General features: G+C 40.5%; 15 protein-coding genes across 15 annotated transcripts; 7 read left to right on the top strand and 8 right to left on the bottom strand.

Annotated features, from left to right (window-relative positions):
* Window positions 1–22: 22 nt before the first annotated feature.
* NEHOM01_1280 (uncharacterized protein) lies at window positions 23–4,117 on the top strand (the record flags this gene model as incomplete). The annotated part of the gene is made up of 1 exon (XM_051490158.1): window positions 23–4,117. The coding sequence occupies one exon, from the start codon at window positions 23–25 to the stop codon at window positions 4,115–4,117; it is 4,095 nt and encodes a 1,364-aa protein (XP_051346118.1).
* A 163-nt stretch (window positions 4,118–4,280) lies between these two features.
* NEHOM01_1279 (uncharacterized protein) lies at window positions 4,281–6,074 on the bottom strand (the record flags this gene model as incomplete). The annotated part of the gene is made up of 1 exon (XM_051490157.1): window positions 4,281–6,074. One exon carries the CDS (start codon window positions 6,072–6,074, stop codon window positions 4,281–4,283), a length of 1,794 nt encoding a protein of 597 aa, XP_051346117.1.
* A 1,109-nt stretch (window positions 6,075–7,183) lies between these two features.
* On the bottom strand, window positions 7,184–8,800 carry NEHOM01_1278 (lysyl-tRNA synthetase, class II; the record flags this gene model as incomplete). The annotated part of the gene is made up of 1 exon (XM_051490156.1): window positions 7,184–8,800. One exon carries the CDS (start codon window positions 8,798–8,800, stop codon window positions 7,184–7,186), a length of 1,617 nt encoding a protein of 538 aa, XP_051346116.1.
* Window positions 8,801–8,840: 40 nt separating this feature from the next.
* Window positions 8,841–9,092, top strand: NEHOM01_1257 (large subunit ribosomal protein L37e; the record flags this gene model as incomplete). Its single annotated transcript, XM_051490135.1, has 1 exon — window positions 8,841–9,092. One exon carries the CDS (start codon window positions 8,841–8,843, stop codon window positions 9,090–9,092), a length of 252 nt encoding a protein of 83 aa, XP_051346095.1.
* Window positions 9,093–9,548: 456 nt separating this feature from the next.
* Window positions 9,549–12,434, bottom strand: NEHOM01_1277 (uncharacterized protein; the record flags this gene model as incomplete). Its single annotated transcript, XM_051490155.1, has 1 exon — window positions 9,549–12,434. One exon carries the CDS (start codon window positions 12,432–12,434, stop codon window positions 9,549–9,551), a length of 2,886 nt encoding a protein of 961 aa, XP_051346115.1.
* A 615-nt stretch (window positions 12,435–13,049) lies between these two features.
* Window positions 13,050–14,009, top strand: NEHOM01_1276 (uncharacterized protein; the record flags this gene model as incomplete). The annotated part of the gene is made up of 1 exon (XM_051490154.1): window positions 13,050–14,009. One exon carries the CDS (start codon window positions 13,050–13,052, stop codon window positions 14,007–14,009), a length of 960 nt encoding a protein of 319 aa, XP_051346114.1.
* Window positions 14,010–14,076: 67 nt separating this feature from the next.
* Window positions 14,077–14,628, top strand: NEHOM01_1275 (uncharacterized protein; the record flags this gene model as incomplete). The annotated part of the gene is made up of 1 exon (XM_051490153.1): window positions 14,077–14,628. The coding sequence occupies one exon, from the start codon at window positions 14,077–14,079 to the stop codon at window positions 14,626–14,628; it is 552 nt and encodes a 183-aa protein (XP_051346113.1).
* A 727-nt stretch (window positions 14,629–15,355) lies between these two features.
* NEHOM01_1274 (uncharacterized protein) lies at window positions 15,356–16,099 on the top strand (the record flags this gene model as incomplete). The annotated part of the gene is made up of 1 exon (XM_051490152.1): window positions 15,356–16,099. One exon carries the CDS (start codon window positions 15,356–15,358, stop codon window positions 16,097–16,099), a length of 744 nt encoding a protein of 247 aa, XP_051346112.1.
* A 363-nt stretch (window positions 16,100–16,462) lies between these two features.
* NEHOM01_1273 (monothiol glutaredoxin) lies at window positions 16,463–17,041 on the bottom strand (the record flags this gene model as incomplete). The annotated part of the gene is made up of 1 exon (XM_051490151.1): window positions 16,463–17,041. The coding sequence occupies one exon, from the start codon at window positions 17,039–17,041 to the stop codon at window positions 16,463–16,465; it is 579 nt and encodes a 192-aa protein (XP_051346111.1).
* Window positions 17,042–17,051: 10 nt separating this feature from the next.
* On the top strand, window positions 17,052–17,750 carry NEHOM01_1272 (uncharacterized protein; the record flags this gene model as incomplete). Its single annotated transcript, XM_051490150.1, has 1 exon — window positions 17,052–17,750. One exon carries the CDS (start codon window positions 17,052–17,054, stop codon window positions 17,748–17,750), a length of 699 nt encoding a protein of 232 aa, XP_051346110.1.
* Window positions 17,751–17,859: 109 nt separating this feature from the next.
* On the bottom strand, window positions 17,860–18,846 carry NEHOM01_1271 (uncharacterized protein; the record flags this gene model as incomplete). Its single annotated transcript, XM_051490149.1, has 1 exon — window positions 17,860–18,846. One exon carries the CDS (start codon window positions 18,844–18,846, stop codon window positions 17,860–17,862), a length of 987 nt encoding a protein of 328 aa, XP_051346109.1.
* A 611-nt stretch (window positions 18,847–19,457) lies between these two features.
* On the bottom strand, window positions 19,458–20,147 carry NEHOM01_1270 (uncharacterized protein; the record flags this gene model as incomplete). Its single annotated transcript, XM_051490148.1, has 1 exon — window positions 19,458–20,147. The coding sequence occupies one exon, from the start codon at window positions 20,145–20,147 to the stop codon at window positions 19,458–19,460; it is 690 nt and encodes a 229-aa protein (XP_051346108.1).
* A 196-nt stretch (window positions 20,148–20,343) lies between these two features.
* NEHOM01_1269 (uncharacterized protein) lies at window positions 20,344–21,057 on the bottom strand (the record flags this gene model as incomplete). The annotated part of the gene is made up of 1 exon (XM_051490147.1): window positions 20,344–21,057. One exon carries the CDS (start codon window positions 21,055–21,057, stop codon window positions 20,344–20,346), a length of 714 nt encoding a protein of 237 aa, XP_051346107.1.
* Window positions 21,017–22,054, bottom strand: NEHOM01_1268 (uncharacterized protein; the record flags this gene model as incomplete). The annotated part of the gene is made up of 1 exon (XM_051490146.1): window positions 21,017–22,054. The coding sequence occupies one exon, from the start codon at window positions 22,052–22,054 to the stop codon at window positions 21,017–21,019; it is 1,038 nt and encodes a 345-aa protein (XP_051346106.1).
* A 487-nt stretch (window positions 22,055–22,541) lies between these two features.
* NEHOM01_1267 (glutamine---fructose-6-phosphate transaminase (isomerizing)) lies at window positions 22,542–24,617 on the top strand (the record flags this gene model as incomplete). The annotated part of the gene is made up of 1 exon (XM_051490145.1): window positions 22,542–24,617. One exon carries the CDS (start codon window positions 22,542–22,544, stop codon window positions 24,615–24,617), a length of 2,076 nt encoding a protein of 691 aa, XP_051346105.1.
* Between the last annotated feature and the right edge of the window lie 5 nt (window positions 24,618–24,622).

The following is a 24,622-nucleotide window of genomic DNA, read 5'->3' as shown; positions in this document are numbered from 1 at the left end:
CTATTTCTTTTGTTATTATTGGATGAGTGAAAGGAAATTCGCGACGGCTATTGAACGTCAACTTGACCTTTTTCGCACGGCCACAGAATGGTCCGATTTAGTGACGTATCTCACTGGTTTAGAGAGTATTTTGCGAATGTACAAGTTTAGTTATATTCCTACTCCCGATTTATTCTATCGGCGTTTAAGCCAGTGTCTTAATCCGGCCTTACCCGCTGGTGTCCATACTAAAGCTATGGGAGTTTATCGGATTATTCTTTCAAAACTTCCACCGGACGGACTGGCGGAAGATATTGAGATTCTTTGTTTGGGCTTATTTTCCTTTTATGGCCATGCTAATCTATCAACTATGCCGGTTTACATTGAGACTATTAAAATGATTGTTGAAACTCTGGGTGAGAAGTCGGCTAAACTTTGCCGGCATATTGTCCTGAGTGTTATTATGGGCTTGGAAGAGGAGAGTAGTGAGACTCGGAATGGGGCGAATGGAGTACTGGAGGCCTTAGAACGACGAGCAGGTAAAGAAAGAGTAGTGGATGCAGTTTGGGAGATTTTAGGATTAGGTAATGAGTTAGTGCCTGGTTGTATTGTTTATTTAGCTAATATTCCTTTGGGTTTGCGTCCTAAGATAAGGAATGAGTTTGCTAGGGCTTTAGAATGTACAGAGATTGTTACAGTTCGTAAGGCTTTTGATTTGTTAGTCCAATGGAAATCGGAAGGATCACTTATTGAAAGTCAAGAGATAACTCTTTCCGTTATGAAACTATTACTCCAAAAGGAAATATCGTTACAAAAACGCGTACAACAATGGATTGAGATTTTAGCGCATGAGAAAGAAGGGAGTACTGGTTTATTTCGGACTTTAGAAGTACTTTATGCTAAGAATCCCTCTATCTACTTTAAAGTCTTAACGGCTTTACATCAAAGTGTTGAAAATGTCCAGGAAGTTCTTCTGTATTCAATGCAATGGCTGCTTAAGTCGGTGGCCAAAGAGAACAACAAGTATGCTAAAGAGTTCTTTTCAGTGGTGAATCGTCGTTTAGTCTGGCAAGCTCTGGCTACAGCTGATAATTATGTGGTTGAGAAAGCGATAGTTTTAGGGTTGTTAGATGAAGTGGCTAGAGAGAAGGAATTACCTCGGATTATTGCCAGTCGAATTAGAGGGAAGGATATTCCCGTATCTTGGATTTCCTTAATTAAACCCGGTCAGGATGAGTCGGAAGAGATAGGCCAGGCGGCTCAGGAGTTTTTAAAGGACTGTAAAGTAGAGGATGGACTGACTCTTATACTGAGTATTCTTAGGGTTTATTTACATGATGGACAAAGTGAAGGTTGGCGATCTGGTTTACTTTTTGCCGATATGATTGGGGAAATGGTAGGTAGAGTTTGGGCTTTAGAGGAAATACCGGCTGGTATTCATCGTCTGGTAGTGGCTATGCTTAAGGAGGGAAGTGTATTGGGTATGGGTTGGTTTGAACGACGGGCTAAGAGTGAAGCACAAATCTTCAGTATTACTTTAAAACTAGCTGATAATGCTGAACTCTTTTGGGCTTATGATAATGTTCTTAAAGGACAGATTCAAGCGGCACTAATCAAACACTTATTAGATACAAATCTTAGTAAAGACTATAAGAACCAGGAACACGATAAACTACTTGATCGGGCCTTTGCCTTGGTGGAGAAATCGACTGGTCAAGTTAAAGTTTTAGATAAGACCTTATTAGGGTATCTTCTATCTTTCTATGAGGAAAGGAATTCTTATCTCAAGCAGCGGCGGGCTAAGCTCTTTTTAGTTCGTTTACGGTGCTATCGGGAAGTTCTGGAGATTGTTTGGGAGTATTTGAAGCAGCGCGTGGAAAGAGGCGAAAAAGAAGTGGTTTTGGTTGATTGTGATTATAACAAGATTTTGGCTGGAGTTCGGATTCTAGCGGCTATGCTTAGGTACTCAAAACGGTTTCGTCGGTTTATTACTAGTGAGAATGCTCTTTTCCTGGCTGAGATAGAGAGTGCAGCTCCAGAGATAGAGTTTGTACTGGGTAAGAGTAGCAAAGACTTACGTTTAGCACTTTTCTCGCTTCTGCTGGTGCTAATCTGTGCTCCACATCGTACGCATACTATCACTAATATTGAGATGCACTGGGAGGAAATAGTCAATCGAGGACTTAGTGCCTGCCAGAGATTGTTAGAACAAGGCGAACGAGCGACTGTTCAGCCGGAAATCATGGATCAGTTGATTTCTAATCTTAGTCCTGGTACTGTTTGGGAAAGAATGAAAACGGCAGTCTTACTGGGTATTGAAGGGTTCTATTCGGTGGTTATTGGTGTTTACTGTGAAAAGAAAGAAGTTCGTAGTGAGATTGTTGATTTTGTGCTTAAGGAAGGTCTTCTGTCTCTTACTCTGGAGATTCTTGAGGCATCTTCACTTATGATTCTGGAAGGCGACTGGAACGAAATCGGTAGAATGGATAAGATCCTGGCCTATAGTATTGGTCTTAGTAAAGAAAACGATTATAGTGGTGATCGGCCATTAACGACTAGTTCTAAACCTCAACCTAAATCGGCCTCGAGTCTTGTTTCTAATATGGAGTTGGTTGCTAGTGAGTCCTGTAAGATCTACTGGAAGGAAGAAGAGATTCTTTGGGCTTTGGGTCGGTTTATGCTGGTCTATGGGTTTGTGGCCCGTAAGATTGAACAGGAAAAGTCCCGGCATAATATCCAGATTTCAGAGAGTGCGGCCATTCATATTCTTGAACAGATAAGAGCGCGAGCCACTGAGGTGTACGCTAGAACCCCGGAAGTATTTGCTGAGGCCTTAATTCGCACCTTTTCAATTAGTGATGTTGAATATTTGGGAATTGTTGATAGCAGTACAACGGAAGCGGTCTTTTGCTCAGTATTGCTGGCAGGTACTAGTCCGGCTAAATGGAAGCTACTTCGTAAATGGATCACGATCATTCCCAAACACAGCTTTAGTTCTACCTCCAAAGCATTCAGTATCCTAGGGATGATTCTGAGCCAGGCACGTATTAAACTAGAAGATACCGGTGTTCTTGCCTTTCTCAGTGAATTCTACAAAGAGTGTCTCTCACCAGAGAACGCTAGCTTTGGTGCCCAAATACTTGACGTGTGCATTGCGATGAGCAGTCGAGTGAACATTAAACGAGTCGCTGATATCTCTGAAGAGGAAAAACGGTACGAAATTGCACTGGAAATGCTTACTGCAGTTGAGCTGGTCATTCAAACGAGTCTAGATAATGCAATTGCTGTTGATACAGTTGGTATTTGGAACGCTCTGATTGTGCCGTGTTTCCGCCTACCAACCGAATGTAGTTTGTTTAGTAAGACTCTAGATGTTTGCCGGCTGGTTTCGCGAATGAGTGATAATAGAATTTGGAAGCGAGATTTTTATGATCTTATCTTATCAGATAAGTTTTTCAAGGATAGCTTGCCCAATATCAAAACCAAAATTGAAATCACGGCTTACTTGGTGGATCCAGAAAAAGTACTTGATCTTGTGTCGCGTGCAAGTAGTACAGGATTCTTTGTTCGTGAGTCTGATATTATTGGCCGGGCTAACCTTATCAAACGGCTGCGGTTTATGATTTTAGGCGCTCCTTTCGCTGAGTACCACCAGGAGATTTCTGGCATGCTTGGGTTGGTTTCAGAAATCTTCTCAAGTTCATCAGGAATTAAACTGCTGGTTGCTGAAGCCTATTCACTATGCCGAGCCCTATGCATTAAGATGCCAAGCAGTGCACTGGTGAATCTTTGGCCTATCGCGGTTAGTGAAGCAATTTCAGTCATCCGGAAAACCGAACCTAACCGGCATTGTGCAATTGCCTTCTCTGCTTTGCGCTTCCTTGATTTAGTGGCTAGTTTGGACTATCCAGAGACCAAAGAGTTCCGATGGCTGATAGAAGGCCTGGGAACAGAGTTACCAGACACGTCCTGCACTAAAAGATCGCCATGCCTAATAAAAGCCTCTGAGTGGGCCACTAAGAATGTCACAAGTATTCTAAAAAGTGTCGCGGCACATCACCTTAGGCAAAAGCATTGCATGGAAACCGATATGGGTGCTCTTTATTCCTCACTAATTGAAGATCTCTCTGAAATATAGTTAATACTAGCCCGGGCCAATAGGAATACTAGACCAAGTCAATAAATATCTTACTAGGTTATTGTTTGACATTGATTCTTAGGATAGCGGTAGAAAGATTAGTGTTTTACATATTACACTTGTTAATTGCATCATTGGTCATTTATTGAGGCTAGTTGGTTGCTTAATGGGACCAGATGCTAACAATACTAAGACTAGCAGCTGCTAGTAGAGAATAGACAACTTGAATAGGTGAAAAGATGCTTTGGGCATGATTTTGTATAGGCTTAGGGGTTAGTTTATGGTCATTGGGGGGAGGCGTATTGATCATCGGGTTGCTTGGCTTTTTGGTGAAAGGTGTAGGATTAGCTTGGGTGGTGGGGGATATAGGATTAGCTTGGGTGGTGGGGGGTGTAGGATTAGCTTGGGTGGTGGGGGGTATAGGGCTAAGTGTTGTTGAGGGTGGGCTGGTGTTGTTATTAGTAGGGGCAGGCGGGGGGTTAGGAGGGTTAGGATCCTTGCCACCCGTTTTATTTGAGTCATCATTGTCATCCATTTTCTTTGTGGCATCCTTGCCATCCGTTTTATTTGAGTCATCATTGTCATCCATTTTCTTCGTGGCATCCTTGCCATCCGTTTTATTTGAGTCATCATTGTCATCCATTTTCTTTGTGGCATCCTTAGTAGAACCGGTTGCGCCATTCTGGGCAGGTGGGGGGTTAGGAGGGTTAGGTTGGGGGATTTGCATAGTCTCGAGGGCCATAACACATTGCCTTAAGTTTGTTGCAGACGGCCAATTAGTTGTTAAAGTGTCATTGTTGGACATAAAGGTTGTGTGCTCAAGGCTTGTTGTTATATTTGTTAGATGACTTTCAATCGCATTGAAAAACACCCGCAAGCTGTCACTATCAGATGTCTTATCTTTGTAATACTTACCGTCTTTAAGGGATTCAAGTGTAGACTTAATAGTTAATAACTTATGGTCGGCCTTGCGCGTGGAATTTGTATAGATATCATCGAACTGGCTCTTTGTATACTTGCTTAGTTCCTTGATGATATCTTTAGAAGTCTTGGTTTTAAAGAGCTGAATAACATTAAGCTTTGTAAACTCATCCAATGGCACGGCCATAGTATTACCAGTAACATTTAACTCGTAATACAATCCCATTGGAGAAGTTTGAAACCTCAATAGATCAGTCACGGCGGTTTGTGTTCTTATGAAAGCATGTAGATAGTGATAAAGCTGGCGGTAGGTGCATTGGTTGCTCGAGCTTATGTCTACAGGAGTGCTAGAAGAAGCATCGAGAATGTGATCTTTCCATGTCTGAATTGTACTTTCCCTAGCAACAGGCCATAACTGCTCAATACTCTCGCTAGGCTGGCGCGGAGGCATAATAAGGGAATGTAAGAGATTTGGGTCGGCTTCATTTAGTTCACTCTCCATCCACCCTATGGTAGTTTTGACATCCTCGTCGGAAAGAGAGGCATAGAGGGATTCCGCTGTATCAGATTCAAGCGTTTTGTCAATCTTATTAATAAGTTCTCTTATCAAAGGTCTGAGACGTTGAATGTTCTGTGTTACAGTACTGAAACCATCCATCATACTACGAAGCTCGATATCGTATTTGCATGTGGAGTTGTTAGGGTAACTCGTCTGCGGGCAGTTTTGGTATAGAGAAGTCCACGGCTTCGTATCATTGGTATTAGGGTTTGGAGTTCGGAAACTTTCCATCCATTCTTCTTGCTGTGACGTCTTAACGTCTTGTATACTGGTTTTAGTCCCATTCCGCAGGCGATTGTCACAGTCTATGGCATCAAGGCTTCTAATTTCACGATCAAAAAGCAGAGTGTTGTTATTAACGTGAGCGCAACTCTGATAAGGGTCATTCGAGTCTTGGGCTGATGTAGTATGTTTACCTAAACCTAACCAACTTAATAACCCAACTGTTACTATTGTTATGTATCTGTATATGTCCATAGTTCCGAGTATTCAACTTTAATATATACTTATATTATACTGATTTCATCATGCGATCTGATGGTTGCCTAGATGATGGGAAAAATTACCTTATTCCGTGATTATAGCAGTATCAGATTAGCTTGAAATTCGGCCAACCTAGGCCACCCCATTATACTATATTAGATAATAAAACCGTCTATTTAGATGTATATTTCTATCCCTACGCTAACCCAACCTTAACCTCAACCCCCGTCTAGAATCGCATAATGAAGTTAAGATATAACAAGTTAAAACAAACACCAACCCAGACCAACACATTATTTTAATCAACCCAATGAGTATCAACTTGGCTATATCCAATTGGGTTAGTGCAACACCGTCATACGACCACTACCTAATACTAATCCAATTAACCCAATACCAATCCAACTCAACCTAATTACTACTTAGTACTACTAACACTAACGTAATATGACGTCATCCTTTCACTCACCTCCATATTTACTTAATAAATGGCACCCGTGCCCGCCTCAAGTAATCTCTTTAATAGAGCATGTATTAGTTGGGTTAGTTTAGGGAAGTATGGTGTCCTCGCCGGTCTCCACTTTAAAGTGAGTTATCTACAGGGGCAAAGTTCTGTAATACTTATCGGCCTGGCACTGATCGCAGCGAGTGCGATTAAAATCTCGAATTAGAAATCACAATCTCAGATTAGCATTTAGATTATGAGTATGTAAACAGTCTCAAGCTGATGTACGATAAAGAAAGCCTAAACTATACTAACCCAATACCAATCCGTCCACTTCAAAATCGGTCTTTAGTTGAGTATGTTTGGTTGAAAGACACTATCCCATACCCAAGACACGAGAGGTAGCATTAAGTTAGTATCCCCTAGGAAAAATAGCACCCACGGCCTCTATGAACTCTCTACCACCAGAACATACCTCTCCCATCCAATCACTAAAAGACAGTAACTAACCCCCCACCCATCCACACTCATTAAACATCAACTAAGGTCAACTAAGGTCAACTTAACTCACCATAAACCTAACTTAACTTAACTTAACTCAATACAATACATATCTTTAGCTTAACGCATTTATTAGCCTAGCCCGGACTTCCGCCTACTACTTCGGTCGCATAGTAGGGAAGAAAAGCACATCCCGAATATTAGGTGCTCCAGTTAGCATCATTACTAGTCGGTCAATACCAATCCCCCAGCCACCCGCCGGCGGCATACCATACTCCAATGCCGTACAGAAGTCCTCATCAATCTCTTGCGCTTCCTCATCACCCGCTGATTTATCCCGGGCCTGCTGCTCAAACCTTTGCCGTTGATCAAATGGATCATTCAACTCCGTATACGCATTACAGACTTCCTTACCCAGCATAAATAACTCAAACCTTTCCGTCACTCCCTTCCTACTCCGATGCTCTTTAGCTAACGGTGACATAATCTTGGGATGGTTCATCAAAAACGTCGGATTCACACACTTACTCTCCAAATACTCACCTACTAACTTATCCAGTAACCGAGCAGTAGTCCTTGGCGCCCGACACATCACTCCCCGTTCAGTGCATAACCTGTCCAATAAGATCCGACCCTCTTCCTGCTCCAAGATTTCCCCTGTAATTTCCACGCCCAATTCAGCACTTAGTCCCGATAGAATATCTATGCACTTAAATGGCGTACTGAAATCCAAAGATACTTCCATAGCCTCTTTCCCTTCTCGACCTTCCACCAAGTACTTCACCTGCCGACTCCCAAATAAACTCTCAACCATTCCTACTATCATTTCTTCCGTTAAGTGCAAGACATCATTATAATCAGCATAGGCCATGTAAAACTCACAAGTAGTAAACTCAGGATTATGCGTTGCATCAATTCCTTCATTCCGGAATTGCCGACCCAACTCATAAACCCGAGGAATCCCGCCAACCAATAAAGTCTTCAAGAACAATTCCGGTGAAATTCTCATGTTCAAATCCAACCCCATTTCGTTCAGTAAAGTCTTGAATGGTTTGGCTGCTGCTCCACCCGCCACTACTTGCATCATCGGTGTCTCTACTTCTAAGAATCCTCTTTGATCTAAAAACGACCTAATATACTTCACCACCTTATTACGAACGATAAACCTCTCTAAACTTACTTTGTTCAAAACCAAGTCTAAATATCTCTGCCGATAACACAACTCCGTATCTTTCAATCCATAATGTTCAGTAGGATAAGTATGAACACAAGGTGAAAGTACACGTAATTCACTAGCCATAATACTTAACTCACCCTTATTACTGTACCCTAAAGATCCACTCACTCCTAAAATATCACCCCTGTAAATATCTCTGACTTTCTCTTTTCTGATGACTTGGATACTCATTCCCATTGATTCTATCTTAATAAAGGTTATCTTCCCAATAGATCTAATAGCTATAACTCGACCTCCAGTCTTTACTTCTTGCTGACTTAAGATTCCCATCTCCTTTTCCTTCTCCATACTTATCTCTAAACTACTAACCCAACTTAAGATAGCACTAATACTCATCGTCTCTTTAAAGTCATAGGGATAAACTACTTCTCCAGCTGCTATTCTACTGGCTAAATAGACTCCCCTACTGTTATTTGTACTTGTTTCAGTACTACTAACTAATCCTAAACTTTTCTTATCTTTCTTATCTATTTTAGTCCTAAGTAAACTTTCACTAACTAATTCGTTACTATTACTATTAAGTCTTTCGTTTTGCATCGGTTCTTTAAATTTTCTTTTTTTTGTACCCTAGTGAAGAATGTCTAAAGGAACGTCAAGTTTTGGTAAGCGTAATAAGAGGAACCATATCCAGTGTATTAGATGTGGTAATGAGTCTTTCCATAAGCAGAAGAGGCAATGTGCTTCTTGTGCTTATCCAGAGAGAAGATGGCGAAATCCGGGATCGATTAAGGCTGGACGTAGACAGGCTGAAGGAACGGGTCGAATGCGGCACTTACGGACTTACATGCGTATCAATCTTAAAAAATCACTAGCTAACAATGCTAGATAAGATTTTGGAAATTTTTGATTTTGATTTTGAATTGATATCTCTACTTATTTTTATCTCTATTCAATCTTATCTCTATTCAATCCTACTCATCTCTACTCAATCTTATCTCTACTTAATTTAAGTGTTAAGTCAATAAACAACTAAGTGATAGTATATATTTATGTATTGTATTAGTATTAGTATTGAGTTACTCTATTAGTTATTGAGTTGCTGTTGGGTATTGAGTTACTCTATTAGTTATTGAGTGCTGATGATGTTCTACTTGGGTTATGTTAATATTCTACTTGGATTGAATTACTCTATTAGTTATTGAGTACTGATGATGAAATAAATTGAGTTAGTGTTAGATAAGATAGATATACGTTGATATTAGATAAGATAGACATACGTTGGTCTCTAAAAATAAGTTGCCGGCTTTATTTGGTGTAGGTTGGTATTGGGTTATTATTGAGTATCTTATGGTGTGTTGGGTAGGTTAGAGTTGGGTAGTGTGTTGTAGGAGCTGGAGAAGTATATGGTGGCAATGAGGGCGGTGGCTAGTAGAGCGGAGACGGCTATTGTAGTGAGGACTCTTGTTTTGAAACGTGGGGAATTGTCGGTTGCTGGAGTCTTGATAGACCAGTGGCTACAGTTATGAATAAAAGCGCCGGCGGCGAAGAGAAGAGCCGCAATGACTAGAATTTGGGAATGAAGAACGAGTTTGGCTTCATGTGTAAGCCCAATAATAGAGAGGAAAGGAACTGTGAAAGCGAATATTGCAGCTAGGACGTAGAGTACCCAATAAGTGTGTTTGGCTATAATAGGTTGACGAAGATTGCATGCCTTTCGGGTGATAAGACAGCCAACTACTGAGAGTATAGCTATGGCTTGGTAGAATAGAATCATGGCATGACATAGTGATATGACATTGGCGGCTAAGTAGGTGGTCAGATGTAATGTAAAGAAAACCCAAAGAATGATGAAGATCATGGTTATAGAGACTAGGACAATATAGTAGCTCGGCAGATTTTGGGGCTTTCTTTCTTTGGTAGGCTTAGCAGTGTTGTAAAGGGCCAGTAAAAGAGGAATTATCAGACCTAACGCCAGTATGTTAAAAGGAATTATATAGACTATATTGGGGCCGATTGGATGCAGATTGTCATATAGAATAATTGAAGCTTGGGCTAAGCCCAGTAATGCACCGCCGCAAATGGCAATAATCTTGTGGGTTCTTATCTTGTTATCCGTTTTGTCTGGTATTATCCGAACTGGTAATGACAGCGAATCGACTGTTGAGCCTGATGCCCGCCGAGGCATTGGATCTGATCTCATTTGATGTCCATCTTGTGCCCGGGTTGTGTTTGGTTGCTCGTAAAAGCCACTGTTGCGATTAGTGGCTGAAGCTAGAGATGAACCTTCTATATGGCCATTGGGTGATGGTTGGGTTGGCTTTGGGTTAAGATGAGAACCCGGTACTTCATACGTCGTATTAGGCTCTGTCGTATCTGTTGGTTGGTCATATTCGGCGGTTTGAGGCACTTGGTCATAAACTGTAGAGGTGGCCGTATTCTCGCTCGACTTTTGATCGGTGTTTTCTTCAGAGGCTAATGCTTCTTGCTTATCAACCAATACAAATCCCTGACTTGTTTCGGAGGACGCGCTTGTTAAAGATGCACGTCTTTCTTGGTTAGATACCAATGACCAGTCATTGCCCAATGACATGCTTGCGTTTGTTGGTATTGAATCTTCCACCAAGGTATGTGTGCTTGTTGCTAATGAATCACACTTCCCCTCGGATGTTAGGGTTGGAGAAGGTGATGGCGATCTGCTATCTACCGGGTCATAATGAGTAGTATCTGGTTTTTGTTCGTTCAAGTCATGTTCATTGGCTTCTGATTCTGATTTGACGTGATTGTCCGCCTTAGGAGCTTTGTTTGGTTGTTGGACTGGTTCGTCATAACTATCGGATCGAGGTAGTTCTGGTGCTACTATAGATGGCAAGGACAGGTTATCTAGTGCGTCATTATATTGAGTTGCTGCCTGGTTTGCTTGGCTTGAATGTTGTGGTCCGGTCTGTATAGCTGGTGAGCTTTGTTTAGTATCCTGTGTGCTACTATCGACTGTCCATTGAACTGTTTGGAAATTATCGTTGTTGGGTACTGGTGTCTTTTGTAGAGGTGTGAGTGTTGGCGGCATTATCGATGCGTCATCGGGTAGAGAATCTATGCTGTTATACGATGAATGCGCCCAATCGTTGTAGTCTTTAAATGATTTTATGTCTTTCTTAGGATGATGCTCGAAATGTGGGTTTATGTCAGAGTCCCGACATTCTTTTACTTGGGCCATCAGAAGAGCATAGTGTAAATCCCTGGCCACTACGTTGTACTTATACTCGGGGGCATATCTCAAACGAACGGCATCCTCAAAGGTAAATTTGGGGGCATATTCATCAGTGGTGATATCTGTACTAGCAGATAACATAACAAAATTGAGAGTATTGGCATCATACATGTAATTAACATTGCACTCGTAAATATTAGCATTGATTGGATGGAACAAACGGAGTAACTCACTATTGCCCTGAGGCTTAAGATGTGGATATTTTTGAACAAGAGCGTTAGTAGGAAGGGTAAGTTTTCTCTTGCAACCAGAAGGTAATAACTCCTTGGCGTAGACTAATTCTAGTAGATCAACAGCATTCTGGTTCTCTTTTTTCTGGAGATAATTAGTGAGATTTGTAACAAATTCATCGGTAGTTGTACTGTTAGATCTTGGGGTTGACTGGTTTGAATCAATAGATTGCTCATAGAAAAGATGGTATAGCATAATAATATCTGGTATGTCTTCTGCTGAAAGGTTTTGGGTTGTGGATTCTATATCCTTAGATTTAACTAGATTGTGCAGTGTAGGGAGTAGACTAGCAATTGTTGTGGCGTCCTCGTCGTGAAGTCCTGCCAACTGCCAAAACCCTTTGGTTCGAAAATCAGCAATCATATCACCGTCGTCTGAATCTTTCAAAGCCAATATATTGTCTTTATCTATCGCAGCATCAGAAGATCCTTGGTTGCCTTTGTCCCAGAAGAAAGTTCTCTGGTCACTATTATACTTGATATCTCCGTTTTCATACGCATTTAGTACCATTTGTGCCCAAGGTGAGTCGTATCGATGCTTTGCAAACTCTTGTAAAGTTAAGTTTATGCCTACATCATCAAATTCCCCATTCACAATGGAGCCCTCACTACCCAATGAAGGAAAGTCTAAATCACTCAATCTACAATTGGTTGCTCGAGTGTTTAAAACACAAAAGCACAAGCCAAACACTAGGCCTAGAATAAATCTATTAATTCTCTTTTGAATGATCATATTACACTAAAAAATCAGTTGTATTATAACCCAAAAATTACCATATTAGGCAATTTTATAATATTTATGGAAAACTCAAAAAGATAACGTACTCAGTCTATCTAATCATTACCAATTAGACTAGTTTCAAGCTAGCACCATAGTAAACTGTAAATAACTCCATTCTATTAAGACATATTAAGATTAAAAGCATAATTAACCACAATTAAGCAAATTAAGTGCCACCAGCAATATAAAATCAAAACCACCCAACATACCAAAACCATCTCATCTTATTAGCATAAGCAGCCATCTTTAACCCAGTCCCCACCTACCCAACCCAACCCAATACCAACCCAATCCAAACCAAACCAGTACTAACTCAACTAGCAAATAAAGAGATATTTAATTCCAACTCAACTCAAATCCATTTAGTCACTTATACTTGTAATTTCAAAAACATCCGAACACCAACCCAATTAGATTCTTATCAACCCAATATTAACCCAACCCAATTCCACCACAAACTCAACCCAATTCCACCACAAACCCAACTCAATACTAAACACAATACTAAACTCAACTCAATACTAAACACAACTTAAATACATAACCCATTCTATTCTTTTAAATTTAATGCGTCATAAGTTAGTGGTGTTTAACTTTCTAGTTATTACTGGATTAGTATTGGGTTTAGTTAAAGCAACCCAAGTACTAGATCCCGAAAGATTCGACCGAGAATACTTTATGGTCAAAAGATGTGATGTCCTTACAGAAACTCCAAATAATACACCAGATAGTAGTGAAACTCCCAATCATAATCCCAATCCAATCGAAGAACTCAAAGTCGGCCAAGATGAGTACCAATTCAGAGTAGGTCCCAAAGTAAAAGAACTTAATAAGAACATTGAGCTCATTGATAAGGTCGACCGACTACTAAGTATTCAAGGACGTACTTTAGAGCATAAAGAAGGAACCACCAAACTAACTATGGTTCCTTTTGACTCAATTACTTTAGAAACTGAAGACGGTCCCGTTAAAGTCGGCGAGTACTATGGTACATTTGACAAGAAAGGCGAACTCACTCAAACTTACATCAAAGGAGACAAGTGTGATATTTGCCGCGGCAAGAACTGGACAGGCATGGTTACTTACAAGAGCAACCAAGATCCTCTCCATCTCACCGGCCCCATTGAAAGTTCCACCTGTACCTACAAACTCCTGGTCCTTGGTGAAGAACTAGCCGAAACCGAAACGTACCACCCCCTAGAAGTCTCCCAAAAGCAATCAGCACTTACTCCCAACACCACCAACAACACCACCCCCACCGACACTCCTAACAACACCAACACCAATTCAACCCAACCCGAATTTATTGACCAGGACAAGCCAGAAGACCATCCAGTTGTTCTAATAGATATACCCCAAGATACACAACCCAGCACTCTAGAAGAACTAGTTGCCATCATTGTATCTGATTCCCCCACCAATACCAACTCTCCCCAATCTAACTCTCCCCAATCCCAATCCAACTCTCCCCAACCCAACCAACCCACTCAAACCACTCAAACCAACCAATCAGTAACTGACCTATAAAATAAAAAGCAATCAATAACCCTTCCGATTTCAAATCTCTTTAAGTCTGATTCCTCTTTTTCTTTTCATGTCCCAAAAGGAGAAAAGTAGTCTTATCCAAATGTTAAACACTTCAATTGGCAATCTAAGTGGCTTATTTAAAAGTAAGAAAGAAGAAGTAGATTTAGAAGTAGAAACTGAAGGGATTCACTTATCAGAGGACAAACAAGAATCAGAAGATAAGAATCAACAAAGTTTATTACTTAATGAGGAAGAAGACTTTGAAAGAGAGATAAGCCAGATTTCACTTTGTCAAGCTATACCAGATAGTACACCAATACAAACAGAAGAAGAATCCTTATCAGAAGAACCAAATAACGAAGTATTAAGACTCAAAAGAATTCTAACATTAAAAGAAGAGATAAGATATCGAGAAAAAGAACGAGAAAAAGAAGCAGTTGAGTTGAAGGTCTTAGAACTAATCAAGGTAGAAGCTCAACTGGAGTACGAACGAAAACAACGCAAGATCTTAGAGCTAGAAATTAGTGGCTTAAAAAAGAGGCTAGAAGGGAGTGAGTTAGAGTGCATGGAGTTAGTTAAGTATTGCAAGCTACTTCTGGAAGGTCGAGAAGGCAAGTAAATTGTTATCTTATTTTTTGATTCTTATTTTGATTATTTTGTTATCTCTATAAAGTAAGTTGTTATTTTGTTATCTATTAAGTATTTTGATTGCTTTAGTATCTCTATTAGTATTTTGATTACTTTGTTATCTCTATAAAGTATTTTGATTACTTTAGTATCTCTATAAAGTAAGTTGTTACATAACCACTACTCTTTTATCACACTAAGTCACTTATTCATTAACTGATCGCACTAGTATTGAGTTAGTATTGAGTTAGTAGAGAATTCGAGTTATATCAAATTTTAGCCCAATTTAATCCAGTAGTAGCTGAAATTATTCAAATTTAATTATGACGTCATATCTCACCTACATTCAATACTAACCCGATTATGTCATATTGAAATAGGTCTTTAATAGAGTATGAACTAGTTAAGATGAACTTCGTATTGAGTTAGTATAATAAAGTAAGTTGTTATTTTATTATCTATAGAGTAAGTTGTTATTTTATTATCTAAATACTATCTGAATACTAAACCAACCTATCTGAATACTAATCTGAATACTAACTGAATACTAAGCTAACTCAGAAGTACTTAAAGCAAGGTGTTATTAGTGGAGGTTTTATTAAAATATAAAAAGAAGTGGAGAACCCGGGTATCGATCCCGGCACCTCTCGCATGCTAAGCGAGCGCTCTACCTCTGAGCTAGTCCCCCGGCCAATAAACGCGGAGTAAATTCTTTTTGTATGGTATTTAGTAGAGGGTTAGATAGTAAAGAGCGAATTATAAGACGGCAGATTGGTTCTTGGTTAGTGGAGGAGGTAGTATTAGTATCAAGTCCTGTTTGGAAGTACGTGCGGAAATCGGATAAAATATTGCCTTTTACGGCTGGGAATAGTCTTTTGCTGGATGAAGAGTCTTGGTATAGTATAACTCCGCAAGATTTGGCCGATCGGATTTCAATGGGGATTAGTGATTTGTTGGGAGATAAGTTGGTTGTTTTGGATTTGTTTGCGGGTGTAGGAGGGAATAGTATATCTCTGCTTAAGTTTGGGTTTGAGGTTGAGGCAGTTGAGTATGATTATCAGAAGGTTAAGTATTTACGTCATAATATTAGTGAAGTATGTGGAATGGATGTTAAGGCTAAATTATGGCATGATGATGTATTTGGTAGGGAGTTAGTAGGGAAGTTAAGGAGTAAGTACGATGTAGTGGTTGCTTCTCCTCCTTGGGGTGGAGTGGATTATAAGGACATGTCTGATTTAGAGATGATTAATGCTTGTCGATTGTTTGAGTTAGAAGAGATTTATGAGAGTAAGGCTGATTTAAGAGTATATATCATTCCCCGGCAGATTAGAGTAGAAGTATTACAGGGATTGTTTGAGTGTCAAGTTTGGCCGGGGTACTCATTTGGCCGAGTAGTTGCTCATATTTTAGTGACTGGTGATAAGTATGACCAGTTTGTACTACTCTCTAATGACATATCATAATACCATAATATCATAATAAATTAGATTTGAGTTGAATTGAGTTGAGTTGAGTTGAATTGAGATAGTATTTCTGTAAATAACATATCTAGATGACATCTCTGTAAGTAGCAGATCTAGATGGTATTTCAGTAAATAGCTATCTAAAAATCTTATGTAGCTATCTTATTTATAACTATCTTATATGTAAATAACACATCTAAATAAGTCAAGATGAGTTTATTCTTATTACTAGTACCAGATAAGTCAAGATAAGTTTATTCTTGTTACTAGTACCAGTCTAGTACACTACTAAATTATACTAGTCCAAACTCAACCCAATCAAACCAACCCCAATCAAACTCAACCCAACCCAATCAAACCAAATCAATCTAAACTTAACTTAAGATATTGGGCCAGAGTACCCTTATCTTGCTCTCCCTTGAGAACATCTAGACCCCCGACGAATTCATGATCAATATAGATTTGAGGATAAGTTGGCCAATTAGCATACTCCTTCATTCCTTCTCTAACTCGTTGACTAGCTAGTATGTTAACACTTACATAGTCAGATGGTTGTAAACCGACTTCAGCTAGAATTTGCAAGAGTTGCCGTGTAAACCGACATTGGGGCTGGTCGGGAGTACCTTTAATAAATACTACTCGCTTTTCTTTGCGCACTAATTCCTTAGCCGCCTCTAACTCTTCTTCACCTTTAGCTTTAATTTTAGCCTCTATCTTATCTATGTCTTCTAGTCCGAAAATTTCACCATAAACCAAAACGACTGGCAAACTTGAAATTTCGATACCAAAAGCCTCACAAACTTCATCTACTAAGCCCTCTCTCCCCCGGACGTCTAAACTACATAATTCCTCAATTGTTTCGAGTTCGGGACTAAGGACTAGATCTTGTTGATGGACTAAAACGACTTTACCCCTGATGTTTTTAATGAGACCACTAATCATGCAGAAAAAAATGGCCTCTGACATAACTCGTACTCTTCTACTAACCAACTTTAGCAAATCTAAGTCCCATCAAGATCTTTTGTCTATCTGTCAAAAGGCCGGCGAAGTTAAAGAACATTTCACTATGCATAATAAGTATTCGGTTCTTTTTGTGGTCTTCTATGACTTACAAGCAGCTGTTCGGGCTAAAGAGGAGTTAAGTAGCTTAGATAGTTCGATCGTGATTAAGTTTTCGATTGCCAGATGTGAAATTCCCAAAGGTAGTGATGCCTGTACTGAAGAGAAGAACCAAGGTTCAGTCTCTTATCTAGGTACAACTGAATATATGCCAGATAATCCCCAAGAGATTAGTAAACAGACTAAAAAGGGTAATGAAACCGTTCTTTTATTTCATGATTCTCGCTGTGCCCTAAAGTTCCTTCAGTATCTCAAAACCAGCCATCCTCGAGCGGGTGCTAAACTCTGCTGGGATAACGATCTCCGAAAGAGAAGGAATCTTCTTCTTGAAGCTGAAGAGGTAGTTAAAAATGCCCCTCCCGGCTTTACTAAGCCCTCCCCAGAAGAGCCCAGTAAAAGATCCTTCCCCGGTCATGATCGCGAGCCCGAAACCCGAAAGCGAGCCAAATCAACCTCTAATTGGATGCTGGCCCTCTTCGACAAATACATAATAGACAATGCCGCCAAAGTTGCCGAAAACATCCAATGGTAATCTATATCCTATATCACTCGACTTACATCCTCTCTAATTATATGTCACTCATTCTTATCTTATCTTAATCTCAAAACTACCCATATCTAATCTCAAAACAATCCTTATCTTATGATGAGCGAGACCAAGAAAGGGCTAAATGGACAAAAGAAACAACTGTTTCGATACAGATAAGGAAAATAATGATCTTTTCTAGTCGTTCGCCATACTTGGTATTGATATGGGTGGAAAGTAAATTAAGAATTTCATGAATGACGTCACACTTATGATTAAGAATTTCCGCCCGACTTTTCAACTCTAAGTAGAGCTTAAAAGTCTCGTAGAGAGATGTATAGTTAGGATAGCACCAAAGAATCTCAGGTGTGTCCAAAATGTTAGTCACTAAATTCAAGTTAAACTTTAAGCGATGTAGTAGTCCTTTCATCTTTACAATATCTCCTCTCTTCCGAGTTGTAAAGCCTTTAGATACTATCTCATCGGGTAGACCTTTAATTCGTTCGGCTGTTCTTTCTACATACCGCTCAAATACATCTAGTTTGGCACTTTGCGACATGGCATTAGATATAATCATCTTGTTGTAAATTGATTCATTATCAAGATAGATGATGTCATTGGCAATTGAAGCACAATCAGCTACTATGCCGTACTTGAAATCTTCTCTTTCCATTAACTCACGGGGGTAACTCTTCTCTTCAAAGAATTGCTGTTGTGATAAGATACTTTCTGTTGTCTCCTTATCTATTCCCCAGAAGACTGTCACTCCATACTTGAAAATAAAGACATCTCCAGACTTTTGATCGGGCTGATCTATAATGATATGAATGCACTCCCTAAAATAGATATTGACTTCTTTATAGGTTCCTCTTTCCTTTAAGAAACTGAATAGTTTGGGAATACTTATCTTTTCGGCCGTGCATAAAACTAAGATATCGCGTAATTCGGCTTTTTTCTCGATATCTGAGGGTGTTCTTTCTTCGATTGGCATTGTTTTAAGTTCTAAGGCTTCTCTGGCCACTTTTCGGTGTTCAATTCGACTTTTCTTGTTATCAGTTAGTTCGGCGTAATGATTCATACTCTTCCGGATGTCTATGTCCATTTTCTGAAAATTAAATTCAAACTAATACTCGATAGTAACCAATTAGGTGTGTTTGGTGGGTTTTCGAGAGTTTGTTGGGGTTTATGGGGTCTGGGAAGGGGTTAGATTGAGTGTTGGGTGCTGGGATGGTATATTTTGGCTAATAAAGTGGTTATCTTTTACTCTTTAGTTGGATTAGATTGGATGGATTGTTTGTCTAAAGCATTCTAAATGTAAGATCAATAATATTGGGGTGGTATATGGTTGGTATATGGTTAGGCTGAATGGGTTCAGTTGATAAAACTGTCCTTAAGTGTTCTTTATTATCATGTTGAGTTGAGTTGGCTTGGATGGATTGGGTTTGGTTTGGAGAGAGTGTGTTTAGTTTGTGTTTGGGTAACGCAATAACAAGTGGGGTAGTGGGTGAGTAAATATGATTGGCGAATGAGAGAGTCTTGAGGTCGTGTTGTATTAGGTGGTATAGCTGTGGCATGCTATAATTATGACATGCTAAGTAGTTTGGGTCATCTGCACTGAGGAGTTGAATTGAATTGAATTGAGTTGAGTTGAGTTGGTGTGTGTATGTGGGGGGTGTATGTGGGGTGATTCAAATACTTGTAGAGAATAGAATTCTATGCGGAGAGGGAGGTGGTGAGAATGGTGTAGTGTGAGTCATTGGCTGGAGATTGGTTGGATGTGGTGGGTGTAGTTGGAGTAATAGCAAGAAAGAGGGCAAAGTGGGTTGAGTTATACATGAAATAGACTTGCTGGCAGTCTGGGAGGAGGGGGAGAGGAAGTTTGAGAAGGGCAAAGGGAATGGTGACTTTGTCTGTGCCCTCTTTAAGAATGGTTATATCTGTGATTTTGAGAATATCGTCGCTTTCGGGAGTGGCTGCAGTTAGATAGAGAATGCCTTCGGCTAGATAGAGAGAGACTTCGGTTTCTTTGAGAAGAGGAAGGATTCTTTTGAGTGTATCTGGCGAGAGATGAATGGTGGTTGTGTACGTGAGAGTTGGTAGAGCTGGAATTGGTGGATGGATTTTGGGCTGGATGGTGGCTTTGGTGGTATAGCCGGGCACTTCTTCGTAGAAATTGAGAGTGCCGGAAACCTCAGATATACGGGTGCACTGTTTGATGGCCTCAAGCAAGTCGCTGGTTGCATAGACGTGTTTAAGACCAGAACCGGTAGCTGGTATAGGTGTTGAAGCCGAAATAATATATCTGGGAGTGCTAGCAAGGATATAAATGTGGTTGTCTTCAATGGCAATTGTGCACTCATCAAGCTTCTTAATAGTAGCCAGTACGTTCTGAAGAATGCTCATAAAAAGAGTATTATTGCGTTGGTACTAAGTTAGTATAGATTGAGTTGGGTTAGTATTAAGGTGGTATTAAGTTGGCATTAAGTTAATACTAAGTTGGTGTTAAGTTGGTACTAGGATGAGATCGTGTTGAATTGGATTAATTGGGTTAAAGACTATGCGATTTATTTACTGGGCAACTCTATTGACTATCTGAATACTACTGGCAGTGCCTTTCTTTGGGGACGTAGCGGAGGATTTGCTGCCATTTGCTGAGCAGGGCCTGGTATTCCTTGGGGCGCTTGGCTTTGAGGTTGCAGGTGTAACGAGCGCCCATGAAAAGAGGAACAAAAGCGGCTAGGAGTCGAGTACTATCGATTTTGTTAAGATGTGAATTGGCGTCAATACTAACAAATAGACGAATAAGCATATGGAGAGCATAGAGACGGTAGATATTGGAGCTAGAGAAGAGGTTTTGGATGACTTCGGGTGAGTAGGTGGGAATGAAATCGGCCCGAATAATCTGCTGGAAACTCTTTTTGGGAACAAGCCGGCCAATCTTTTTGTTGATGTGATTGCTGAGAAATGTAAAGATTTCATCATTAGTATATATTTGGTAGGGAATGGTTGGGTTACCGATGTTTTCCTGAGCAATATCGCGGGCTGCTGTGGCTTTAAGGATGAGTGTGTGGCTAAGATAAGCTCGTTTTTCAAGCAAGTAGCCAAGGGGGCGGATAAGTTCGATGTAATGGTGCTTACTGGGCTGCTTGATGAAGAAACGAATGGGGTAACAAAGGATTCTTTTGAGTCGTTGAATAAATGATAAGTCCTTAGAAATAACTCGAGAAATCTCTTCATGGTTGCGCGGTTGTTGGAACTGAAAGTAATTATAGTTATTGAGCTGAGCTACAGGATAGCTGCTTGCTTTGTTCATGTGAAAGGAGATCAAAGTGTCTTTTGTGGATAAAACAGATTCTTCCCCTAGATAAGATTAACCAATAACCAAACCAAGCTATTTTGATCGAGGCCAGTATGAGTGCCGTGGGGAAGTGAAGAAGAACCAGTAAGGAGTAGAGAATAAAAAGGTCAAAAGGCTCCATTAATCCAAACCAAAGACTAAGTCCGGGTGCTAGGAATGGGATCAGTAAAATGTATGCTCGGTCTTTCACAATGGTTGGTTGAAAGCTGCCACCAGCAATCAGCTCAATAAAGAGAAGTAATAGACCAAGCACAATCACTAAAGGGGCCATTGAAGAGAGGAAAAAGGCCTTATCTCCGACCACCCAGTAGAAATACACGCCTAAAGAGTGGCTATAAAGATTGTTAATATTCCAGAGGACATCAAGTAGATTAGCAATACTCTCCTGGTCACACTGCACGGTTAATTGATTGAACACCACATCTGGAAAGACAAAAGACCGAATCGTGGTTTTGGCACTAAAGTCCATCTTGTTAGTGAATAGGGATAAAACATCTGAATTTACTTGCCAGCCTTTGTTAATTATAGTGACTTGAGGAGTCGAACTCTCTTCTATTTTGATCACTAGGAAGTATTCTAGTCTTTCTAATGGACTGGGCTCTGGCACCTGAATGTCGTATCCTTTGGTACGGTTGGGCATTTCTAGGACATTTTGATGAATGTGTGAAATTAGCCAGGCATCCTTTGGTCGACCAGTGAATAGAATTGTGTTGTACTTCTCGTAGTCTGGATCACGGTACTTGGTAAGTCGTTGCTGGCTTAGCGAGATTGTTTCCTTTTCATATTCGCCGGTTTTGATTGATTGATCGCTATGGCAAGGTATCTCTTCCTTTTTGATTTGGGAGATAGACAGAGATAATAAAGCTACTAGCACAAAAAAGACAGATACTATCGCTAAGTTGGTGTAGCGTTTGTTAGACAATACAAATCGACCTAAAGTAAGGATCAGCATACCAGAGAAAGAATAATTTAATTTATCTCCTAATCGGGTAAATATTAGAATGGGTTGTGTTTGGTTTAATTTTCGAATTTAACTTGGTTTCGGTTAAGTTAGTATTAGGTTGGGTTAGTAAAGTTTGGGTTGAGTTGGGTTCAATTTATTAATTATGAAGTTCGCATTGTGTTATTGGTTGGGTTAGAGTTAGGTTTGTATTGTATTGTATTGGTTTGTATTTAATTGGATTAAGTGGTTGTTGTGGTAGTAATGTAACACCGATAAGAAATTGGATGGTGTTTTGGGTTGTTGGTGTGACTGGGCTATGCTAATGGCTTTTCTAATTTGTCCGTTCTGAGAGTGTATTTTGGGTGGTTGGAAATAGGTAGGCGTGTTAGGAACCATCTATATCCTGAGAAATCTACCCTGAACTGGCAAATTAAGTGTGACATTTGATAACCAATTATAGACAGATTAACAAATCCTTGCCTATAAATAGACAAACATGTTGGGTGGTATGTGTGGAATATTCGGATACTGTAACTACAATAAGATGAAAGGAAAGAAGGAAATCATTGACATGCTGTGCACTGGGCTTAAAAGACTTGAGTACAGGGGATACGACTCTGCTGGCCTGGCTGTAGTGGTAAAGGACAACTACAAAATGTACAAGCAGACCGGTAAGGTCCAAATGTTGGTTGATCACATTGAAAAAGACTCAAAAGACCTGACTAGTCTTCCGGCTGTGCCTTGCCATGTGGGTATATCTCACACGCGTTGGGCTACGCACGGAACACCCTCTGAGGTCAACAGTCACCCGATTCCAAGTCAGGATCAGGAGTTCTTTGTGGTTCATAACGGGATCATTAACAACTGGAAGTCGTTGAAGGAGCTCTTGCAGAAACATGGATATGTTTTCCAGAGTGACACGGACACGGAGTGCATTTCGCAACTCATTCTGTTCATTCACCGCAAGTGCAAATCACGTGGCTTGCAGATGTCTTTTACTGACTTGGTCAACGAAACAGTTCATAAGTTGGAAGGGGCCTTTGCCTTCTTAGTCGTTAGCAAAAACTACCCCAATGAGGTGGTGGCTGCTCGACGAGGGAGTCCCTTGCTGGTTGGAGTTGCTGGTCCTTCAATTGTTGAGCTGAATTGTGTAGATGTTGCTGCTGACTGTAAAGAACCTTCTATTTCAATTGACACTCCAGTTGGAACTCCAAAGGTAGGCGGTAGTACTGTCGATTTGTCGAGATCAGTAAGTCGTGTCTTTGTGCACGGATCAGAGTCGCCTGAGAAGTCTTTAGAGGTTTTCTTCAGTTCTGACTCGGCTGCTATCATTGAGCACACCAACCGAATTCTTACCCTAGAAGACGGTGACATTGCCCATGTTAGCGAGAAAGGACTAGAAATCAACCGGTCAATTCCGGGCGGCAACTCTTTCCGACCGCTAGAAGAGGTTACTGCTGAGCTGGATAGTATCATGAAAGGCAACTTCCCGCACTTTATGCTTAAGGAAATCCACGAGCAGAAAGACACCATTATCAACACCATGCGCGGTCGTGTTAACTTTGAAGAGAGTAAGGTTACGTTAGGTGGAGTCACTACTTATCTAGAGCACATCAGAAAGGCACGTCGATTGGTCTTTATTGCTTGTGGTACCAGTTACTTTGCTTGTCTGCACATGCGAGGTCTGTTTGAAGAACTAACTGGGATTCCGTGTGTGGTTGAGATTGCTAGCGATTTCAATGATCGGCTACCGCCAATCTCAAGAGCAGATTGTTGTGTCTTTGTAAGTCAGAGTGGTGAAACTGCGGACTCTTTGATTGCTCTGAAGTACATTCAGGAGAAAGGTGCTATTTCTGTTGGAGTTACCAATGTCGTAGGTAGTTCCATTTCTCGAGTAACCGACTGTGGTATCCATATTAATGCCGGAGCCGAAATTGGAGTAGCCAGCACCAAGGCCTACACCAGTCAATCGATTGCCCTTGCTATGCTAGCTATTCAAATAGGCCAAGACTCCATTCATACGCTTGAGAGAAGAAAGCAGATCATTGCGGATATGGCTAAATTGTCTGATGGCATTGCAGCTGTTCTCAAAGACGAGCCAGGCCTAAAGAAGATTTCCGAGGAGTACATCTCTAAGCAACAGAGCATTCTTCTTCTCGGGCGCGGGTACCAGCTCGCCACCTGTTTAGAAGGGGCTCTTAAGATCAAGGAAATCTCCTACATCCACAGTGAAGGCATTGGGGCCGGTGAATTGAAGCACGGATCATTGGCGCTAGTCGATGAGAAAATGTGCATCATTATGATTCTAACCGATAGTGCGCAAGGCCAATCTCAAAATGCGTATGAACAAGTTAAATCTCGAGGCGGACGCCCCTTGGTTATCTGCACTGAGCAAACATCTTCCTTGTTCACCAATGAAACCACCCAAATTATTGTTCCCAAGGTCGTTAACTGTCTCCAAGGAATCATCAATGTTGTCTCTCTCCAACTCATTGCCTACTACACAGCCACAGCTCTTGGATTTAACCCCGACTTCCCCCGAAACCTTGCCAAAGCCGTCACAGTGGAGTAAGCATC

This window comes from Nematocida homosporus, assembly GCF_024244095.1.
Source record: "Nematocida homosporus strain JUm1504 chromosome Unknown 4555, whole genome shotgun sequence".
Classification (NCBI taxonomy): domain Eukaryota; kingdom Fungi; phylum Microsporidia; genus Nematocida; species Nematocida homosporus.
The sequence above is the reverse complement of the archived record's forward strand: the minus strand, read 5'-3'. Positions and strand labels throughout refer to the sequence as shown.